Below are 18574 nucleotides of genomic sequence, written 5' to 3' on the forward strand. Positions count from 1 at the left end.
GAGTCTGTGGTCCTCCATATGCTGTTGGACTACAACTGTTGTTGGCCATGCTGGCGTGGCCTGATGTAAATTGGAGTTCAACAACATCTGGAGGGCCCTGGGATAGACAATCATGTAATGATTCTCTTGGGAAGAATTAGCAACACACTATTAGGAATATGATCCTAATAATAGACTGATCGTGTTGTGGGAGGAGGCCATGAATTCTACACCAAGAGGGGGAAAACTGGGCGAGGGGAGTTTGAAAGTTACTGATCTGAGAGTGGGTGGAGAAAATCACAGCTTCATACTTTACCTTTCTGTAGGAGTCTTCTATTGTGGGGTCATATTTTTCAACAAAAATTCCCTGAACAAACTGTACAGTCTGGAAAGAAAAACAAGAAAGGGGAAAGAACACACAGAGAGGGTCAGCCAGCTGCCTCCAACTGAAGTTATTCAACGGGCTAATCGCGTAAAGCGTTTGCAAAGAACAGACATTTCGCTTGGTTCTCCCAATCTTATTCTCAAGCTGATGCCTAGTTAGTGAAACAGGAAAATCAATGCAGGTAAAAGTACAGGTTTAAAAGGTACAGTATAAGTCTCCTTCAAGTGCTTAATCCACAACTGATACTCAAACCCCATTTCAACAAATTTATGCAGATTTCAGGGTGAAAATGTCTCTTCTCCAGCTACTTATGAGAATGGTTTAAAGAAAAAGCTTCATTAAGCTAACTCTCTATAGGTTGGGGCAATCTGCATTATTTACCACAGTTTACATGGTAGTGCTAAACTGTGAAGTACCACACAACCCTGACCTGCTGCCTGGGAGTTGTCATTTGTCTCACTCATGGATAACTGCTACAGTCCACCACTATTCCTCTCGCACTGAGCATATGCAGTAATATTAAACACCACAGAAACTCACATGGGATGCTATTTTTTAAAAGCTTTGCATTAAAATCAGTATGTGCACATATTTAAATGAAACAGGGCTAGTGCAGCAAAAGGGAGCAGAAAGTGTAGATTTTGCTCCCCAAACCTACTGGAAGAGCACTGAAAGAGGCAAGTACCAGTACATGTAACAGGTCAATTTCACCAGGAAGCCACCAACTGAAGAAAAAGGCTCCCCTTGGCTGGCCTTGGTAGATAGCCTAACCTAATTGCTTACAACTGTCCCTAACTTAGGTAAGGATCCCCAATGTTATGCCGACGCTCCGGTGACACTAGGAAAGTCTTGGGAAGTCTCCAAAGGGCAGTAACATCCGGACGGACAAACCAGAAGAGAAAAGCAAACCAGAAGTTAAGGCCGAAGGGCAACGAGATACTGCAGGGGCATGACAGAATTTAGGAAGACCTTGTTGCTCAACTGGAATAGCTAGTTCTCTTATATTCCTGCCTGTCCTAGCCAGAAGGTTCTTCGCTGAGAAGTTGCTGCCTGCAGTTCAGTGGCCCACCAGCAACTCATTCCAAAAGGCTTACAAACCAGGACCTGATTGTTACATGTGAACCAGGCTATATGAAGTTGGTTCTAAACTAAAACACAGCTACATGACTGAACATGGGTAACAATTTCTGTGCTTCAGATTCACAACCTGTTTAATTATATTTAAACATTTGTAGCACCGTCGGGGGGGGGGGGATGAGGTTCTAAACCAACTAACACCTGTGAGGCATTTAGCAAGACCAATGATGTAAATTGCATCGGCCTTTTGCTAAAAGTGTTTTATTGTAACAATCCCTATTCCACACACACACACACACACACACACCGGAAGTCCACTAGGAGGTGAGTCATATGCTTTGCAGATTTGCCCAAGACCAGCATGCACACACAGGGTCTCAAACAAAGGTTTCCCAAGACCATTTTTGACTACTGAATGGGCTTTATTAATTCTCAAGAATATTCTGCCCTTCTGTGGAATTTGATCAATTTTTGCAGTGTGTACACGTGCACCTGCAGGTATCAAGTAGTTCCCTTAAAAAAATATAACAGCCACCTTTTCTGCAGTGACTCGTGCAAATGTCTTTTCCAGCTACTGGCTCTAAGAAATCGCAAACAGCCTTTAAACAACAGCCTGTTTTGTTCAGGGTCAAAGCTGGGATTTTTCTCATGATGACAAGAAACACAAGCACTATAGCTCCTAATAAGTGGTTTCAGATTTTGAAAGGCCAGTTATCTGCAAAAGGCATCATTGTATTTGTGGGGTGGGGGAGTGCTGAATGCTCCAATGATTTCTTAACAAGGGAGAAAACAATTTTCTAGCTTTCATGTTCAATGGAGGAAGGGAGGCACCATTCAAAAGTCATTCTTTCAGCCTAGCACAACCTACACACTGCCTCCTAGAAAAAAGATCAAGGCATCTACTAATGCACAAAGCAATGGAAAGTCCATATATAAAGGTACCCCAGGATGATATTATTGATCCCAAACCTTTCGAACTGCAAAGGAGGTCAGGAGGGTGATGATTAGACCAAAATATGGTATGGAGACCTGATAGCTTTGCCTAAAGCCTATAATCTAAGGGCTTATCCAAATTTACCTTTATTCCACTCTTTCTAGACAAAGTTTACTAGTTAAAGCTCCATGTATGAGCGCCCCTTTTTTGCTCTGCAGCTTTCTCTGTGAAAACCCGCTCTTTAAAGCTCAATCAGAGCAAAAGTCAATCCGCAAAAATCCCAAAAGTCATTTATTGACAACGCAACACAGATTTCATTATTCTTGTTTCTTATATTCATTTCTCATTTTTTAACAAAATGTTTCAAAAGAGACCTACAGATTTTAATCTCATTTGCAAATGGTTAAAAAGCCACAGAGATCTCACTTACGTTTTAAACACAGGAAGCTGCTAGGCTATATGTACAAAGACGGCCCTCCCTCAGTCTGCTAAATAAGAGTACATTATTTAACTACTCAGAACATTCTGTATTTCACATGCCCTTTAGGAGCAAACAAGTAATTTATCAATCACATCAGGTCTTTCAGATACTAAGGCAAAATAAAAATGCATATGAGAAAATACAAAGAGCCCCGAAGTACTTTAAACATTAGCTTATTGTAGCATAAGCATCTGGAAGCAGGAATTTGTTATTTATACAGCACCATCAGCATGAATGGTGATTTACAGAGTGGAAGAAACACTGGTCTCCCACCTCAAGGAGCTTGCAATTTTAAAAAATTGGCAGAGGGAAACAAAAAAGGGAACGGAAGGTGTAAACAAGGACACAATATATGATTACTTCAGTTTTACATACATAGGGTTGTAGTCAACTAATTTGTGGCAATAAAAACCAGCGCAAGGAATCCTGTTAATGCAATGGGACTTAATCCTGTCTCCTCCCACCACACCCTCCCCAAATCTGCTCCAGAAGGTCAGAAGAACCCCCAGAACTGTGTGCAGGGGGAGAAGAGGAAATATTGTTCTTCCAGGCATGCAGAAAACCTTGCCCAGAGAGAACAATCTCATTAGCGTTAGAATGAATGCAACCCATAGTTCAGTTGCATGCAGCTACTTCAAATGCATGTATAGGAACCAGGGATAACAGGAAGCTAATTGTCAGTCAAGATCTTCTCCAAGCACCCCTGGCCCTCAGAGGTTACATAGGGGCAGACTGAAGACAGGGTCTTCAAGGTGGCAGTGCCCAAATTATGGGACTGCTTGCTCTTAAGTTTTCAACCAGTGCCTTCTTTGTTATAAGTTTATTCTTTTATATCAAGACTTACTTGTTTGTCCTAATGTAGAAAACAGGAAGGCATTGCTGGCAGATGATAGAAGCCTATTATCATCAAGAATATATGGGCATAAACACGACCTCAGAAATGCCAATACTCAGGAAATGGGCAGAGAATAATTTAACCTCTCAGGTCTCACTATTGTTCACCTGAACTTAGAGACATTATTGAACGAGGGTATACCTGCCTACTTCAGAATGAAAATGCTGAATTGCAAAATGTCGAGAAGTTCATTTTTGTCATCTCTGGCATGGACAGGTGTTAATAAAACAAGCATCCTGACATTGGGGATGTCATTATCAGCTACTGGTGTTGTGAATGGTTAGACTATTTAATATTTAATGGCACTGTGTTTTGCATTGCTCTGCATTTCCCGCTCACCTGACCATTTACATTTTCTCTCTATGTCTATGTGCATATGTACCTGCCAACTGAGAATAGCACTTTAAGCAACTGACGAAGTAGTCCCTGGTCTATGGAAGCTTATGCTGTAATAAACGTTAGGCTTCTAAAGGATTCTTTGTGGGTTGGCAGCAACAGACCAACATGGCTACTGGAATGTACACAGAATGTCTTCCTGAATTAAAATAAATGACAAGATATGTAAAGCTTGCCCAGCAAAACATTCTATTCCCCTGAAGATTAAGCAAAACCTACCACTAATAAAGGACGTCCTTATTCAGCATACTAATCAAAGCAACTATCAAGTCAGCTTCTCATTAAGAAGCTTGATATCACAGCACAGGATTCCAACCTTGGCTGCAGAAAAACCAAGGACACTTGTCAGCCATGGTGAATGACACAACCAGAAGCAACAAAAACTTGCAGGTAAATAATCAAGTGTAGCTTTAAGGCAGAGCGCCTATGATTAAGTAACATTTTATGCAAAATACTCAACTTGAGTACACAGCGCTTTGCCACAGCAGTGGAAACAGTGAACACTGAACACCATAAGCATCTGCCTTGTCCTGGCCAACACATCTGCACTGTACAGATACATACAGATAGGGAAGAAATTCCGTTTGGACCACAGACAAAAACACAGCCTTTAAAAAAAATTATTAAAATGCACTTTTCCAAATTTTGTAGTGTAATTGTTCAGCAAAGTAATGTGTACAAAAATGCATGCAATGGGGGCAAAGTGTGCTTTAAAATTCATACATTAGTGAAAATTTACAAAAATGCCTTATATAAGGGAAATCGCTTTGCAAAAATGTATATATTAGGCAAAATTGCATAGAAAATGGGCATATTCATAAAGACTTTCATTTTAATTGCAAACTGATGTGGAAATGTGGGGAACTGAACATTTGGAGATATGAGAGACTGAGAGAAACCAAAATCTTCTACGAATTGACAGCTACACAAACATAAGCTGTTGTCAATTATTGGTTTCCCAATACCTTCCTACCAGGTAAGCTGTTGTCATAGCAACCTTCACCTCATTTAACTGGTTCTTAGTCCTGACTGCCTTAACCTCCACTGCCCTCAGTTCAGTTGGAGACAGTCATAATGATTTCTTATTTTCTATATCCAATAATTACTCATCCCAACAGGAAGAAGATATTGTTGGCAGGCGAAGGCTTATATCATATTGGAATATGCAATTGTGAATGAGCCCCTGATGTTATGGCTAGCATTATTAGGTCTTATTCCAACATTGCCAAAACAGATTTCAGCAAAATCCAACTATTGCAGGACAGGCAGAGCAAAGAAAGAGACAGAACATCACTTGTCATCTACAGTTTACAGAATTGTAGAGTTGGAAGGTACCAGGAAGATCATATAGTCCAACCCCCTGCAGTACAGGAATATTTCACCCAACATAGGGCTTGAACCCATGACCCTGAGATTAAGAGTCTCACCAACTGAGCTATCCAGTTGCCAGATAAAGGCATTCCAACCTATCAATGGATGGCAGCCCATTTGGGCAAATCGAATCATATTATAGGACTTAGATGGTACATCTGTATTTCCTTACCAACAACCCCTACTCAATCTAAACTAGCCACTCACCAGCATCAACTGACCACCCAGGGGCAAACCCTGGGTTTCAGCTCTGTCATCACAAAGAGCTCAATTACCCATCACTCTCATGTATCCACTTTAAAGCATCAACTACCAACTACAGTGGTACCTCGGGTTACATACGCTTCAGGTTACATACGCTTTAGGTTACAGACTCCGCTAACTCAGAAATAGTGCTTCAGGTTAAGAACTTTGCTTCAGGATGAGAACAGAAATCATGCTCTGGCGGTGCGGCAGCAGCAGGAGGCCCCATTAGCTAAAGTGGTGCTTCAGGTTAAGAACAGTTTCAGGTTAAGGACGGACCTCCGGAACGAATTAAGTACTTAACCCGAGATACCACTGTATACCCTTCTTCTGTTTAGAACAACCTTCTATCTCTCCAAATTAGTAAATAAATGATTACAATCAGGCATTGTCATTTTTAATGCTCATAAACCAGTTAGTGAAAGTCAGGATACACTGAAGCTGACCACAAAGAGACTATCTTTCAGAAAATATCTTAGAGGCAGGCTGGTGCACAGAAATGTGATAGACTTATTGCTACTCTTTGCACTGTTTTGTTTAGACTCCCCCTATACGTTTAGTGTGTATGCCTATATAGACACACACAGCTTCTGTAACTTGATGCTTCTATTGTGATGACCTTTTCATAGTAGGTGTTTTGTGTAAGATTATATTTGACAGGCACATATGTGACAACTGAGGAGAAGCACTTCAGACATCAGATGAAGAGGGTTTTAATTCAGAGGAGCTTATTATTTATTCAAAAGACACTTTCAAATTGAATCGTACTCATTTTATGTTTGGGAAAGTGCACAGACGGGAATGTGGGTTTCAAACTGCGGTTGCCAATTCGGGAATGGACTTTTGGTTCACTACATTTGCTATCCCATATAGGAAGTGCAATAAATCAAACTCCTTTTCTAAGTCAGCAACCACAGTTCCACATTCCTGTCAGAACTTTCCAGGAGCACCTTGAATTTCTATTTGTTGCCTATGGATTCTGCATGAAATGCTTGACCAAGAGTAATGTGAAAACACAAACGAATCATCCTCCCACCAACTCAGTTAGCCAGGAGTGCTGCAACATTCCAAAGATTATCAAAGACCTTTATTCCTATTGCTTTACAGTTTGAATTTTGCTGTTAAGAGTACAGAGGAAAGTGTTGTACAATTTTAAGTATTTCTGTCCATCATCTCACTATTACCTGCCCCCACAAAAATAGCAAAGGAGAACATCTTGCTCCAGAGCCACCAAGCAAGTCCACAGCTAGTAAGTGGCCAAATTGGCTTTGCTCACTTGCTTTGTCACCATGGCATAAGCCCTTTTGGGGAAAGATGTATGTGCTCATTAGGTGTAAGTTGTTCTCTCATTCTGAAAAAATAAAAAAATTCCTTCCAGTAGCACCTTAAAGACCAACTAAGTTAGTTCTTGGTATGAGCTTTCGTGTGCATGCACACTTCTTCAGATACACAGTGTGCATGCACACGAAAGCTCATACCAAGAACTAACTTAGTTGGTCTTTAAGGTGCTACTGGAAGGAATTTTTTTATTTTGACTATGGCAGACCAACACGGCTACCTATCTACTACTCTCTCATTCTGGTTTTATTATTTTAAAGCATATTGTGGGCATCCACTAAAAATGGTATCCCCATCCTGGCATGGCAGTTTTTAGTCTGCATGTATACTTCAATGTCACAGAGAATGGCAAACCATCAGCCACAGAATGCTACAAGAACCTACACCACATGGAATTCATTGCCTCTCTGAAGCCCAGCTCCCCACACGTCTCACTTTATTTAAGGCTGCTTAAAAACAGGAGAAGAGCAAACACGGAGGAACAGTAATTTGAAGGCGTCTAATTTAAAATAGCCAGCGATGTTTACCAGCATCTAAAAATGTGGTATTTTTAAACTTTCTACAATAGTTCAGCTCCAGCAATTCAGACACAGTTAGCCAGAGCACAAGTTGCAAAGTCTAGAAAGTTACAGGGCTGTGACTACACTACAAAGCTAAAAAAAAAAAAAAAGTGTATTCCAAGTGAAACTCATAACCTCTCCAGAATCCTAGAGATCAGCACTTAATCAGAATCTGTTTTTCCACTACGTTGTTTAATAAAAAGGAGCCTGAGCAGCATGGCCAGTTGTTCAACAAGCTCTCAGCAGAAGTCCTAATCCTTTCTTGTGCCACACAATCAAGGCCCATCCCTATTCCCAAGGTGACTGTTTTACAAAGCCCAACACTGTACGTTTTGTGGAATAACATATAGCAAAACGTGCACATTTTACCAAAAAAATGCATACATAGACAAACTGACCTAAACTAGGGATAGCCAACTGGTTTCTTCTGGGCCAGTTGCAAGCCACAGCTCAATTTTATTTGGTCCTGATGCCCCTCCCTGATTTCAATCAAGGCCTGCTTAGAGGTTTGTATAAAATTTCACTTGCGAGGAAAAGAAGTAAAATCTCAACTTTCAAGGCACTGTAGATACAGTGGTACCTCACAAGACGAATGCCTCGCAAGACGGGAAACCCGCAAGACGAAAGGGTTTTCTGTTTTGGAGGCGCTTCGCAAGACGAATTTCCCTATGGGCTTGCTTCGCAAGACGAAAGCCCATAGGGAAATCTCCAGGGACCTCTTTTAAATGCTTTCCCCCCCTCCGGCCTTCAGAAGAGGTCCAGGAAGGCCGGCGGGGGCCGAAAGGCTTTGCTCCCCACCGCCAGCATTTTAAAAGCAGTCCGGGATAGCAGGGAAGCGCTTCCTGCTATCGCGGACGGCTTTTGAAGGCAGGCGGGGGAGGAGCAAAGACTCCCCCCCCCAGCCCGCCTTCAGAAGAGGTCCTTTGCTCCCCCCTGCCTGCCTTCCCGGGAGAGCGGAGAAAGGCAGCGCGTTTCTCCGCTGTCCCGGACGGCTTTTGAAAGCAGGCGGGGGGGGGAAACTTTCGCCCCCCGCCCGCCTTCAGAAGAGGTCCAGGACCTCTTCTGAAGGCGGGCGGGGGGCGAAAGTCTTTGCTCCCCCCTGCCTGCCTTCCCGGGAGAGCGGAGAAAGGCAGCGCGTTTCTCCGCTGTCCCGGACGGCTTTTGAAGGCAGGCGGGGGGGGGGCAAAGACTTTCGCCCGCCGCCCACCTTCAGAAGAGGTCCAGGACCTCTTCTGAAGGCGGGCGGGGGGTGAAAGTCTTTGCTCCCCCCTGCCTGCCTTCCCGGGAGAGCGGAGAAAGGCAGCACGTTTCTCCGCTGTCCCGGACGGCTTTGGAAGGCAGGCGGTGGGGAGCAAAGACTTTCGCCCGCCGCCCGCCTTCAGAAGAGGTCCAGGACCTCTTCTGAAGGCGGGCGGGGGGCAAAAGTCTTTGTCCCCCCTGCCTGCCTTCCCATGGGCTTTTACATCGCCCTGGACAGCGGAGAAGTCCTCCGCTGTCCCGGGCGATTTTAAAATGCCGCCCGCCAGCATTTTAAGATCGCCCCGTACAGCGGAGAAGTCCTCCGCTGTCCTGGGGTTTTTTTAAAATGCTGGGGGTGGGGAGAAAAGCCCTTGTCGTCCCCCCAGCCTTCAGAAGAGGTCGGGGGACAGACTGTCCCCGGACCTGGTCTGAAGGCGGTTTCCATAGGAACGCATTAATTGATTTTCAATGCATTCCTATGGGAAACCGTGCATCGCAAGACGAAAAACTCGCAAGAAGAAAAAACTTGCGGAACGAATTAATTTCATCTTGCGAGGCACCACTGTATCCCTTGGATGCTATATGCGTTATCTACATCTATATGCGTTTGTAATGCTATATCTGAACATATGTACATCGTAATTTAGATGTCATTGCTGCTAGACAACACAAAATATTTACGGAGGCAATCTCATGAGGGTATCAGCTTGTACAGAACAACACACGTTTTAGTTCCCCAGAGCACTTTAGAGAATAAAGTAGCCCCCTAGTAAACAGAAGTTGGAAATCCCTCACCTAAATAGTCTAATCACAGATTGCAGGCTTTTCTGGCTGCAGAATTCAAAGAAACCCTCCCAGTCACCGCCACCCTTCTCTAGAATTCCCCAACATCAAGCTCAGACCAGCTTTTTCCTCCTACACTTATACCTATTAAAAGTCATTGATTTATTTGGTTTGTACGCCAAATGCAAATTATTAATTATGGCATTAACACCCAGGGTCGAGCATTTCAAGACTGCGTTTTTGATAATATTATTTGTATGATTATGGTCATGATGATTAAAAAAAATCAAGACCCAACTCACCAAAGCAGACTTCCCAACGCCACCTGAGCCAAGGACCACTAGCTTGTACTCACGCATGATGTGGTCTATTCAAATACTGACAGTCTGGAAAGAAAAGAAAAGAAATAATGGAGTTAAGGTCATCATGTGAAATAATGCACAAGGGATAGTAATGAACCAAACTGCTTCTGAATCTTCACATTCAGGCCTATTAACAGAGGTATATAGTGGCCAATGATAGACAAGTGTGATGTGGCTATTCCTTCTGCCAAACTTGATAACTCCTAAGAGACTCAATGAGGTCCACAAGTCTAGACTGGACCTGGTAGCCAGCCTTTATTATTTATGGTTGCCCCACTGCCATCTCTCACCTGTTTCCTAACTGACATAGAAGATTCAGTATGGGTGGAGGGCTACCTGTGTCTGAATCGCTGGGGTTGGGGAGTTGGCAAGGATAGTTTTTTACCTTCTGCAAGGCTCTGTAGATGTGAGAGGCCTAAAGAAAGGCTCTCCACCCAGGTACAAAGAGTGAGGTAGCCTTCTCTCCTCTGAGCTTTCTTGATTCAATGAGAACTAATAAATAGGAGGAGTGGCTTCTATCTCACAAACATTCACCAGAAGCAACTTATGACTACAGCTGTGAATCTGTAGATGTGTAGAGAGCTAGCAGTATGAACACTCACAGGTTTTAAACTCCAAGCTGTTGGTGTTGGGAGCCAAATGGGTCAAACCCCTGGCTTCTCTAAGAACATCATAGATCTTTATCTTGCCCCTCAAGAACAGACGGAGGCATTAACAAAACGAAACTCATTTTAAAAGCAAACAAATCATCAAACCACAGCAGGATGACTGAAAAATGTGTTGCAGTTTCCAGGCACAGTAAATATTGTATGGCAATGCAAAAACAAACAAAAAAAACCAAAAAACCACCACCATTCTCATGTAATACTGTTGTTTTAGTCGATATGTTCTCTTTGAAAGATGTTATTTTATGAGCAAATATTACAACGATAGTAAATATTAAATAAACATAGTAAAAAGAGACTTCAGAAGCAGAGAATCTGATAAAGGATCGCCTGTATATTCTACAATTCTTTGACTAATCACTTTGAAAAGCTAAGTTCACAAGCCTTTGGCAGTTGCATCAACTTGCTTAGTAGAATACTTAATTCCTTGTTCCAAGTATTTTATTACTTTTTGTGTAAGTAAAAACATGTAACAGGCTTATACAACACACATAAAATAACCCAGGTTTCCGCCCGTACAGCTGGTTTATGAACATACAGCTGGTTTATAACAATCAAACGAGACAAAGTCAAAGAAACGAAGGAGGGGAAAATGGAGTAAAAATCTAAGAAAAATATAATGCCTCCCACTTGTGGTCCATTGTGCCACATTTAATGAAAGGGTAGGGGAAGAAGGGGGGAGAGAGGGAGTGAGGAAGAGAGGGAGAGAGAGAGAATGTATGTATGTATGTATGTATGTATGTATGTATGTATGTACAGTGGATGCTTGGGTTGCGAATGTGATCCGTGCGGGAGGCACATTCACAACCCACAGCACAGCATCTGTGCACGCGTGGGTCATGATTTGGCACTTCTGCACATGCGCAAAGCGCAATTTAGAACTTCTGCACATGCGCGAGTGCCGAAACCCGGAAGTAATCCAGTCTGGTATTTCCAGGTTTGGCGTGGTGCGCAAACCGGAAAAGTGCAATCTGAAGCATCTATAACCCAAGGTATGACTGTAATCTGGGGCACCCTGAAAGGAGCAATTTGATATATATGGTAGAAAGTAAGTTTTACAATTTTTAAATATTATTATTACTATTTTATAAACTATAACTTAGTGGCAAAATTATTTCAAAACTTCATTGAATAAATGAAACAGAATGAACAACTAGTGATAGGTGAAGCACACATTCTCCAGCTCAATTTAGAACTGGACTTGACAAAATTAAGCAATTTTCATATTCCATTCAAATGAAAAATCTCATCTGTTTCTGAGATTAATTATGCATTCATTTGTGGTTCTACCAAGTGTGCAATGCCACGGTGAGTGTGATGGAACAATTCCCTCCAAGTCCAGCACCCTCATTTTTTCTGGCTGCTGTGGCAAAGTTTTCTGCCTAGCAACACAATGTGCAAGGGGGTCCCACCCCGGTTCCTAGTGTGTGGGGGTCAGTGCTGGAGGTAGACCTGCCTGCTGTCTCTGACAGGGAAGGGAAGGGAAAAGGAAAGGAAAGGCCAATCAAGTATAGGTGGATGAACAAGTTACAAATTGCTGATATTTATATCAGGATTTGGCCAAAACCAATTTAATGAGACCGAATTTAAATATTTTTTCTATTGATTAGAAGCTTTTAACTGTTCCCCTCCCCCAGAAGTTTTAATTGTATTTTTTTAGTGTTTATATTTTTCCCCTGGTTCCTTTGGAAGAAGATTGTTACTATTTATTTATTTATTTATTTATTATTTATTTCTTTATTTATTAGATTTATATACCACACTTCATCACCAGATCTCAGTGTGGTTCACAGAAGATGTGTGATATAAATATAATGAGACTGAAAGGAGATATGATAGCCATCTTCAAATATCTAAAGGGCTGTCACACGGAAGATGGAGCAAGCTTGTTTTCTCCTGCTCTGGAGGATAGGACATGATCCAATGGATTCAAGTTCAAGAAAGGAGATTCCAACACAAAACTGGAAATAACTTTCTATCGGTAAGAGCTGTTCGACAGTGGAACAGACTCCAATGAGAGGTGGTGGGCATCTGTTGAGATGCTTTCGTTCAGATTCCTGCATTGCAGGGGGTTCGACTAGATCAGTGTTTTTCAACCTTTTTTGGGCAAAGGCACACTTGTTTCATGAAAAAAATCACGAGGCACACCACCACTGTGTGCGGAGAGGGAGATGTCAGAGCCCCGCTGCTCTCTATGGGGAATCGGATGAGAGCAGACCGCCTGTCCGCTCTCATCCGATCCCATCCGATCTGATCCCCACCCAGGACGGATGGGAAATAGGGTGGACACAGTCCGGCGCCCGCCTAGTGGGCAAAAATTTGACTTTTTTAAAAAAAAAAACCTTAGGCTTATTTTTACTCATGACAATATTTGTTAAAAATATTACATCTGCCTTTGAGAAGAGAGAGTATCATATTTTTATAATGTGGAAAAATAAACTCTACAGACATCCCAAATTGGCACACAGGTGCTTTAAAATAACATCCTCTCACAGGATAATTCCAAAGGGGTGCTTTGCTCCCACCCTGTTTACCCAATTATTTTTTAAACACACTCGACTGCATGAATGGGTATAAGACGAGAATACCTAAAAACAGTAAAATGTTTATTTTCTTAGAAAAAAAAGAGGGATTCAAACTGATTGTGGTCACAACGTCCATCTGTTTAACCTTGAAGTCCCCCCCCCCCACGCGCTCTCCTTCCTCGGCGCCTCTCACTCCCCGGAGAGGCCGCCCAGCGTGGGGCTCTCGCCGTCTGCCTGCCTGGCTGCCTGCGAGCTCGGCGGGCAGTGCCTCCGTCCACAGCGCCCGCCTCGCGGCTCTCGAGTGGCGCTCGCCCGGGAGGACACGCCAGAGCCCGGGAGCTTCTTCCTCCGCCCCCCGGAGCCGGAGCGCCGCTTGGAGCGCCGAGGAAGGAGAGCGCGCCGGGGGGGGGACTTCAAGGTTAAACAGATAGAGCCGCGAGGCGGGCGCTGCGGATGGAGGCGCTGCCCGCCGAGCTCGCAGGCAGCCAGGCAGGCAGACAGCGAGAGCCCCGCGCTGGACGGCCTCTCCTTGCCGCCGCTGCACACCAGGCAACATCTCGCGGCACACTAGTGTGCCGCGGAACAGTGGTTGAAAAACACTGGACTAGATAACCCTTGGTGTCCCTTCCAACTCTACAATTCTATGATTCGATAAGTAAATAAATAAATCTGAGCTTGGGAGAGAAATGGGCAGTACAAAGCACAGAGGCTGTGAAAGGAACTAAACTAAGAAACCTGCTCTGTCCTCTGATACTCCTGAGCTTCATTAAGCCACACAGAGCACTAATGCAAAAATTATCTTTTCCCTCTTAGATGATGTCAGATATTATCAAACTCAATTCTGGTGGGTGGGTTAAACTTTGTAACAGTGACAAATAAGGCAGCTAGATGAATATATGAACTCTGGCAAACAAGACCCTCCTTAAAATTCCACTAAACGCATTAATACTTGCTTATGCAATTTATCTTTTCACACTCAGCTGCACAGAAGTATGTACAATTAAGCAAGAAAATTATAGTGGCAAGTTGCAGGAGACTGAGATTGCTTTCCCATCCCCGATAGGGAATGATTTAGGTCAATATTTTCTCCTTGTAAAAGGTCAGGCCTCACTTGCCATTGCCAACTGAGAAACCTTTCTGCTCCTCAAAGCAATGTCTGTGCCTTTTTATGGAAATCTCTCCAGTCACTAAGCTGCACCAGAAAACCTTTCATTCTCTTCAAGATTACTCGACAAATAAGGAAAATGACAAAACCAACGATAAACATTTTAACAGTGTTTACATTATAAACCAGCCTTCGCTGCCCCAACAACTGAGCCCAGCCCAGCCAAGCCATGACATCACTTTCTCATTCTTTTTTTCCAGTCCTCCCCAAGATAGCCCTGCTCCCAAGTAAGGATTCAGAAAAGCAAAAGCTATGGGATCAGAGCAGCCTAATTCTTTTGGAGAAATCACAATCCAACTTTGCCATTAGATTTATGAGTTTCCCCAACCATAACTCTTACTCTTGCTGTTATCCTCAGAAGTACAACACGGGAGGAAAATGATCTAGTTGACTATATAAGTAAGAAAAGTGTATAGTTATGTGCACAAGACCATTTTTGACTGTTGTGATGCTAATCTGCTCTGATTAAGTTCCATCAGAGGTAGCTGTGTGCTCATGTGAAACAGTAAAGGTAAAGGGACCCCTGACCGTTAGGTCCAGTCGTGGACGACTCTGGGGTTGCGGTGCTCATCTCGCTTTATTGGCCGAGGGAGCCGGCGTACAGCTTCCGGGTCATGTGGCCAGCATGACTAAGCCGCTTCTGGCGAACCAGAGCAGCACACGGAAACACTGTTTACCTTCCCACCAGAGCAGTTCCTATTTATCTACTTGCACTTTGACGTGCTTTCGAACTGCTAGGTTGGCAGGAATGTGAAACAGTAGCCAATAGCAATGGTAGAAGACCAAGCAGTTATTACCACAGGCAGCAAAAAGCCAAGGTGTTTAGGCTTTTAGCAGGAGTAACAGGACATCCTTCCTTCCAGCACTGGTACCTAAGCATGGGTATTTCTGTTTGGGGAGGGGACAAATACGACACTGTGTGTTTCTATAGCCAACAAGAAAATAATCCCTACTACAGCTTCCCTATATAAGGCTGCACATCTGAACCAGCTATTATCCCAAGATGCATTTGGTTGAAATTGAATGAAGGCAAGAGCTGGAATGTACTCAGTGCCCCTCAGTCACATGCCTATCTTCAATGAGGAAGGTCTTAAGTGGGGAGACTGTTCTACATATGTTGGCTCCCTGACTATGCAGGGTTCTAAATCCTCACACCTCGAAGATGCTACCTGCTTCAGGGCTCCCAACACCACCACCACCACCATTAGTAGAGGGTACTAGGGCTGGACACCATTTTGTGAAACACCATTTTGCCTGCTCATATGAGTGAATGCCTAAATACCACTAGTGTATTTGCACCAGTAGTGATCCAGGTCTGGAAATTTTATGCACTCAAGGAAAGGAGTATCTCTTCATTAATCCTTAGTGATTTCCACCATTAAGCTAAGTCTGGAATACTCCATACAACAGGTACACTTTCTGGATATGTTGGTACAATGGTGGGAGGGATGCTTCACTGGGCATTGCACAGCATACTTTTATGTTTCCAGCTTACCACCCGGAGCCTGCCACTGTCTGCAGCGAAGCCCTGCAATACATTTGGACAGTGATTCTACTCTCAGCACAAGCCTTGGGCAGCAGGCTTAACTTTGCTTACTGCCTCCGAATGTGAAGCAGAGACTCACCAGCAACACCTAATGGGAAACGCAAAGCGCTCAGCTGGTAAGAATTTCAGAACGGGAGGGTTCAGAATCCATTTATGCTAAGTAAATCTGGCAAGTCCTCCTCTAATCCAGGTGTCATGTAGACAAACCAGCAATTCCTTAATTACGGCTCCACATCCACTCTACCCATTTACCTGCCATCTTACCCTACATTTTCTCTCAAGGTATCTTGTGGGACCATAATCTCCATAGACAAGGAAACAGGATGAAGAGCAGAGGACACCAACTTCCAGTCACCAGAGGAACAAAGTCACATCCCCTTTGCAAAGGGAATATGCTCCTCACATGCCCAGAGGCACTCAGCTCTAGCTATCAAATGTGCAAATTTGCCCTCTATGACTGCACCATTAATTGTGGTAGAATAGACAGGTATTCTTTTGTCAAAAACACACAACCTTTCAAAACAACATTCACTATTATGTTAGATATATGTTTCACTCCACTATAATTAGTGCCTTTCTTGGGTGCAGGAAAATGAGTCTTGCAGAGAAAGTTAAGACAAATCATTAGGTTTTTTTAATGCTGCTTTTCCATGGAAAATCATGCCCAAAGCGGCTCACAAAATTGGGAAAGTTCACATGAGAAAAACAGCAATGTTTTAAGGTACGGTAATTCACTAATCAAAAGGGTACATCTTCAAATTTTGAGCAAAATAGTTATACAAATATGAGGCCAATCAAAACATCTTGTATTAATAAATATACATTGCAATTAAGCAACAAATCAAACCATTTTTACTAAGATCTAAGAGGAATGTAAAACCAAAATCCAGCTAGCAGCAAAGGTATAGGTAGGACCAAGTACTATGGAGGCATAGTATCTAGCATGCAATTGAGGGGAACAGAAGCAGTGATCTGTGGGCCTGACAAGATGTCTCGGGAAGTGTGCTGTCTCCCCGGGGCTAAGATCCAAGATGTAACTGAACGACTGCAAGGAATCATAAAACCCACTGACAAATACCCCTTCCTCTTGGTTCATGTGGGAACCAATGACACTGCAAGCAATAGCCTCCAGAAGATTAAAAGAGACTACGAGGCTCTCGGCAGGAAATTGAAGCAACTAAATGCACAAATTGTCATCTCGTCTGTCCTCCCAGTTGAACGACGTGGCCCAGGGAGAGAGGGGAAAATAGTGGAAGTGAACAGCTGGCTTCGCAAATGGTGTAAACAGGAACGGTTTGGATTCTTAGATCACGGACTGCAGTTTCTTGAAGATGGACTTCTGGCAAGTGATGGGCTGCACCTCACAACGGTTGGGAGGAATGTTTTTGCCAAAAATCTCAGAAACCTCATCAGGAGGGCTTTAAACTGACTAATGTGGGGGAGGGAGACAGTGCTCCTGAAGGTAGGAGTCTATCAATTAATGAAGATGATCATCCAAATGTCATAGACCAAATGGAGCAAACAGCACGCGGACCTACTGGTGGGAGGAAAAAATCCTTAAACAAGAGACACGGGGGAATGATTAATGGACTTCAATGTCTGTACACTAATGCGCAAAGCATGGGAAATAAACAAGATGAGCTTGAGCTCTTGGTACAGCAAACTAAATATGACATAATAGGCATCACTGAAGCCTGGTGGGATAAGTCCCACGATTGGAATGTAATAATGGGGGGATACAATCTATTTCAGAGAAACAGACCAGACAAGAAAGGAGGAGGAGTGGCGTTATATGTCAGGGATGTGTATACCTGTGAAGAGATCCAAGATTTAGAACCTCAAAGCCAATGTGAGAGCATTTGGGTCAAAATTAAGGGAGAGAAGAATAACAGAGACCTCATTGTGGGAGTTTACTATAGATCCCCAAGCCAAACGGAGGACATAGATGATGCCTTCCTGGAACAGATGGCCAAGCATGCAAAAGGAAGGGAGATAGTAGTAATGGGGGACTTCAATTACCCGGATATTTGTTGGACGTCAAACTCAGCCAAGAGCATAAGGTCAAACAGATTCCTCACTGGCCTTGCAGACAACTTCATTGTCCAGAAAGTGGGAGAAGCAACAAGAGGAACAGCCATTTTAGATCTGGTCCTAACCAATGTTGATGACCTGGTTAGTGGGGTAGAAGTGGAAGGATCATTAGGCGCGAGTGATCATGCTCTTCTGAAGTTTACTATACAGCGGAAAGGAGCAGCCAAGCATACTAGGACTCAATTTCTTGACTTTAAGAAAGCCGACTTCATAAAACTTAGGGAAGTGCTGGGTGAGATCCCATGGACAGCAATACTAAAAGGAAAGGGAGTTCATGATGGCTGGGAGTTTGTTAAGAGGGAGATAGTAAAAGCACAACGTCAGGCAATACCAATGAGACGGAAACATGGAAGGTGCCTAAAGAAGCCAGGGTGGCTATCTAAAGAACTTTTAACTGAATTAAGATTTAAAAAGGATGTGTACAAAAAATGGAAAAGGGGGGAAACCACCAAAGAGGAATTCAAACAAATAGCCAGCACGTGTAGACACAAAGTCAGAAAAGCTAAAGCACAGAATGAACTCAGGCTTGCTAGAGAGGT

The 18574-nt window shown here is 43.3% G+C and overlaps 1 protein-coding gene across 1 annotated transcript in view; it reads right to left on the reverse strand.

Annotated features, from left to right (window-relative positions):
- Window positions 1–18574, reverse strand: part of RAP1A (RAP1A, member of RAS oncogene family) — a 94644-nt gene that overhangs the window by 15072 nt on the left and 60998 nt on the right. Inside the window, exons 3-4 of the mRNA XM_081195214.1 lie at window positions 9984–10067; window positions 296–364 (exon numbers count right to left, since the gene is read on the reverse strand). Of these exons, the coding sequence (XP_081051340.1) occupies window positions 296–364; window positions 9984–10040 (126 nt within the window). The 5' untranslated portion in view covers window positions 10041–10067. The remainder of the gene's footprint in view (window positions 1–295; window positions 365–9983; window positions 10068–18574) is intronic.

Source organism: Podarcis bocagei, assembly GCF_964188305.1.
Source record: "Podarcis bocagei genome assembly, chromosome: 5".
Lineage (NCBI taxonomy): Eukaryota > Metazoa > Chordata > Lepidosauria > Squamata > Lacertidae > Podarcis > Podarcis bocagei.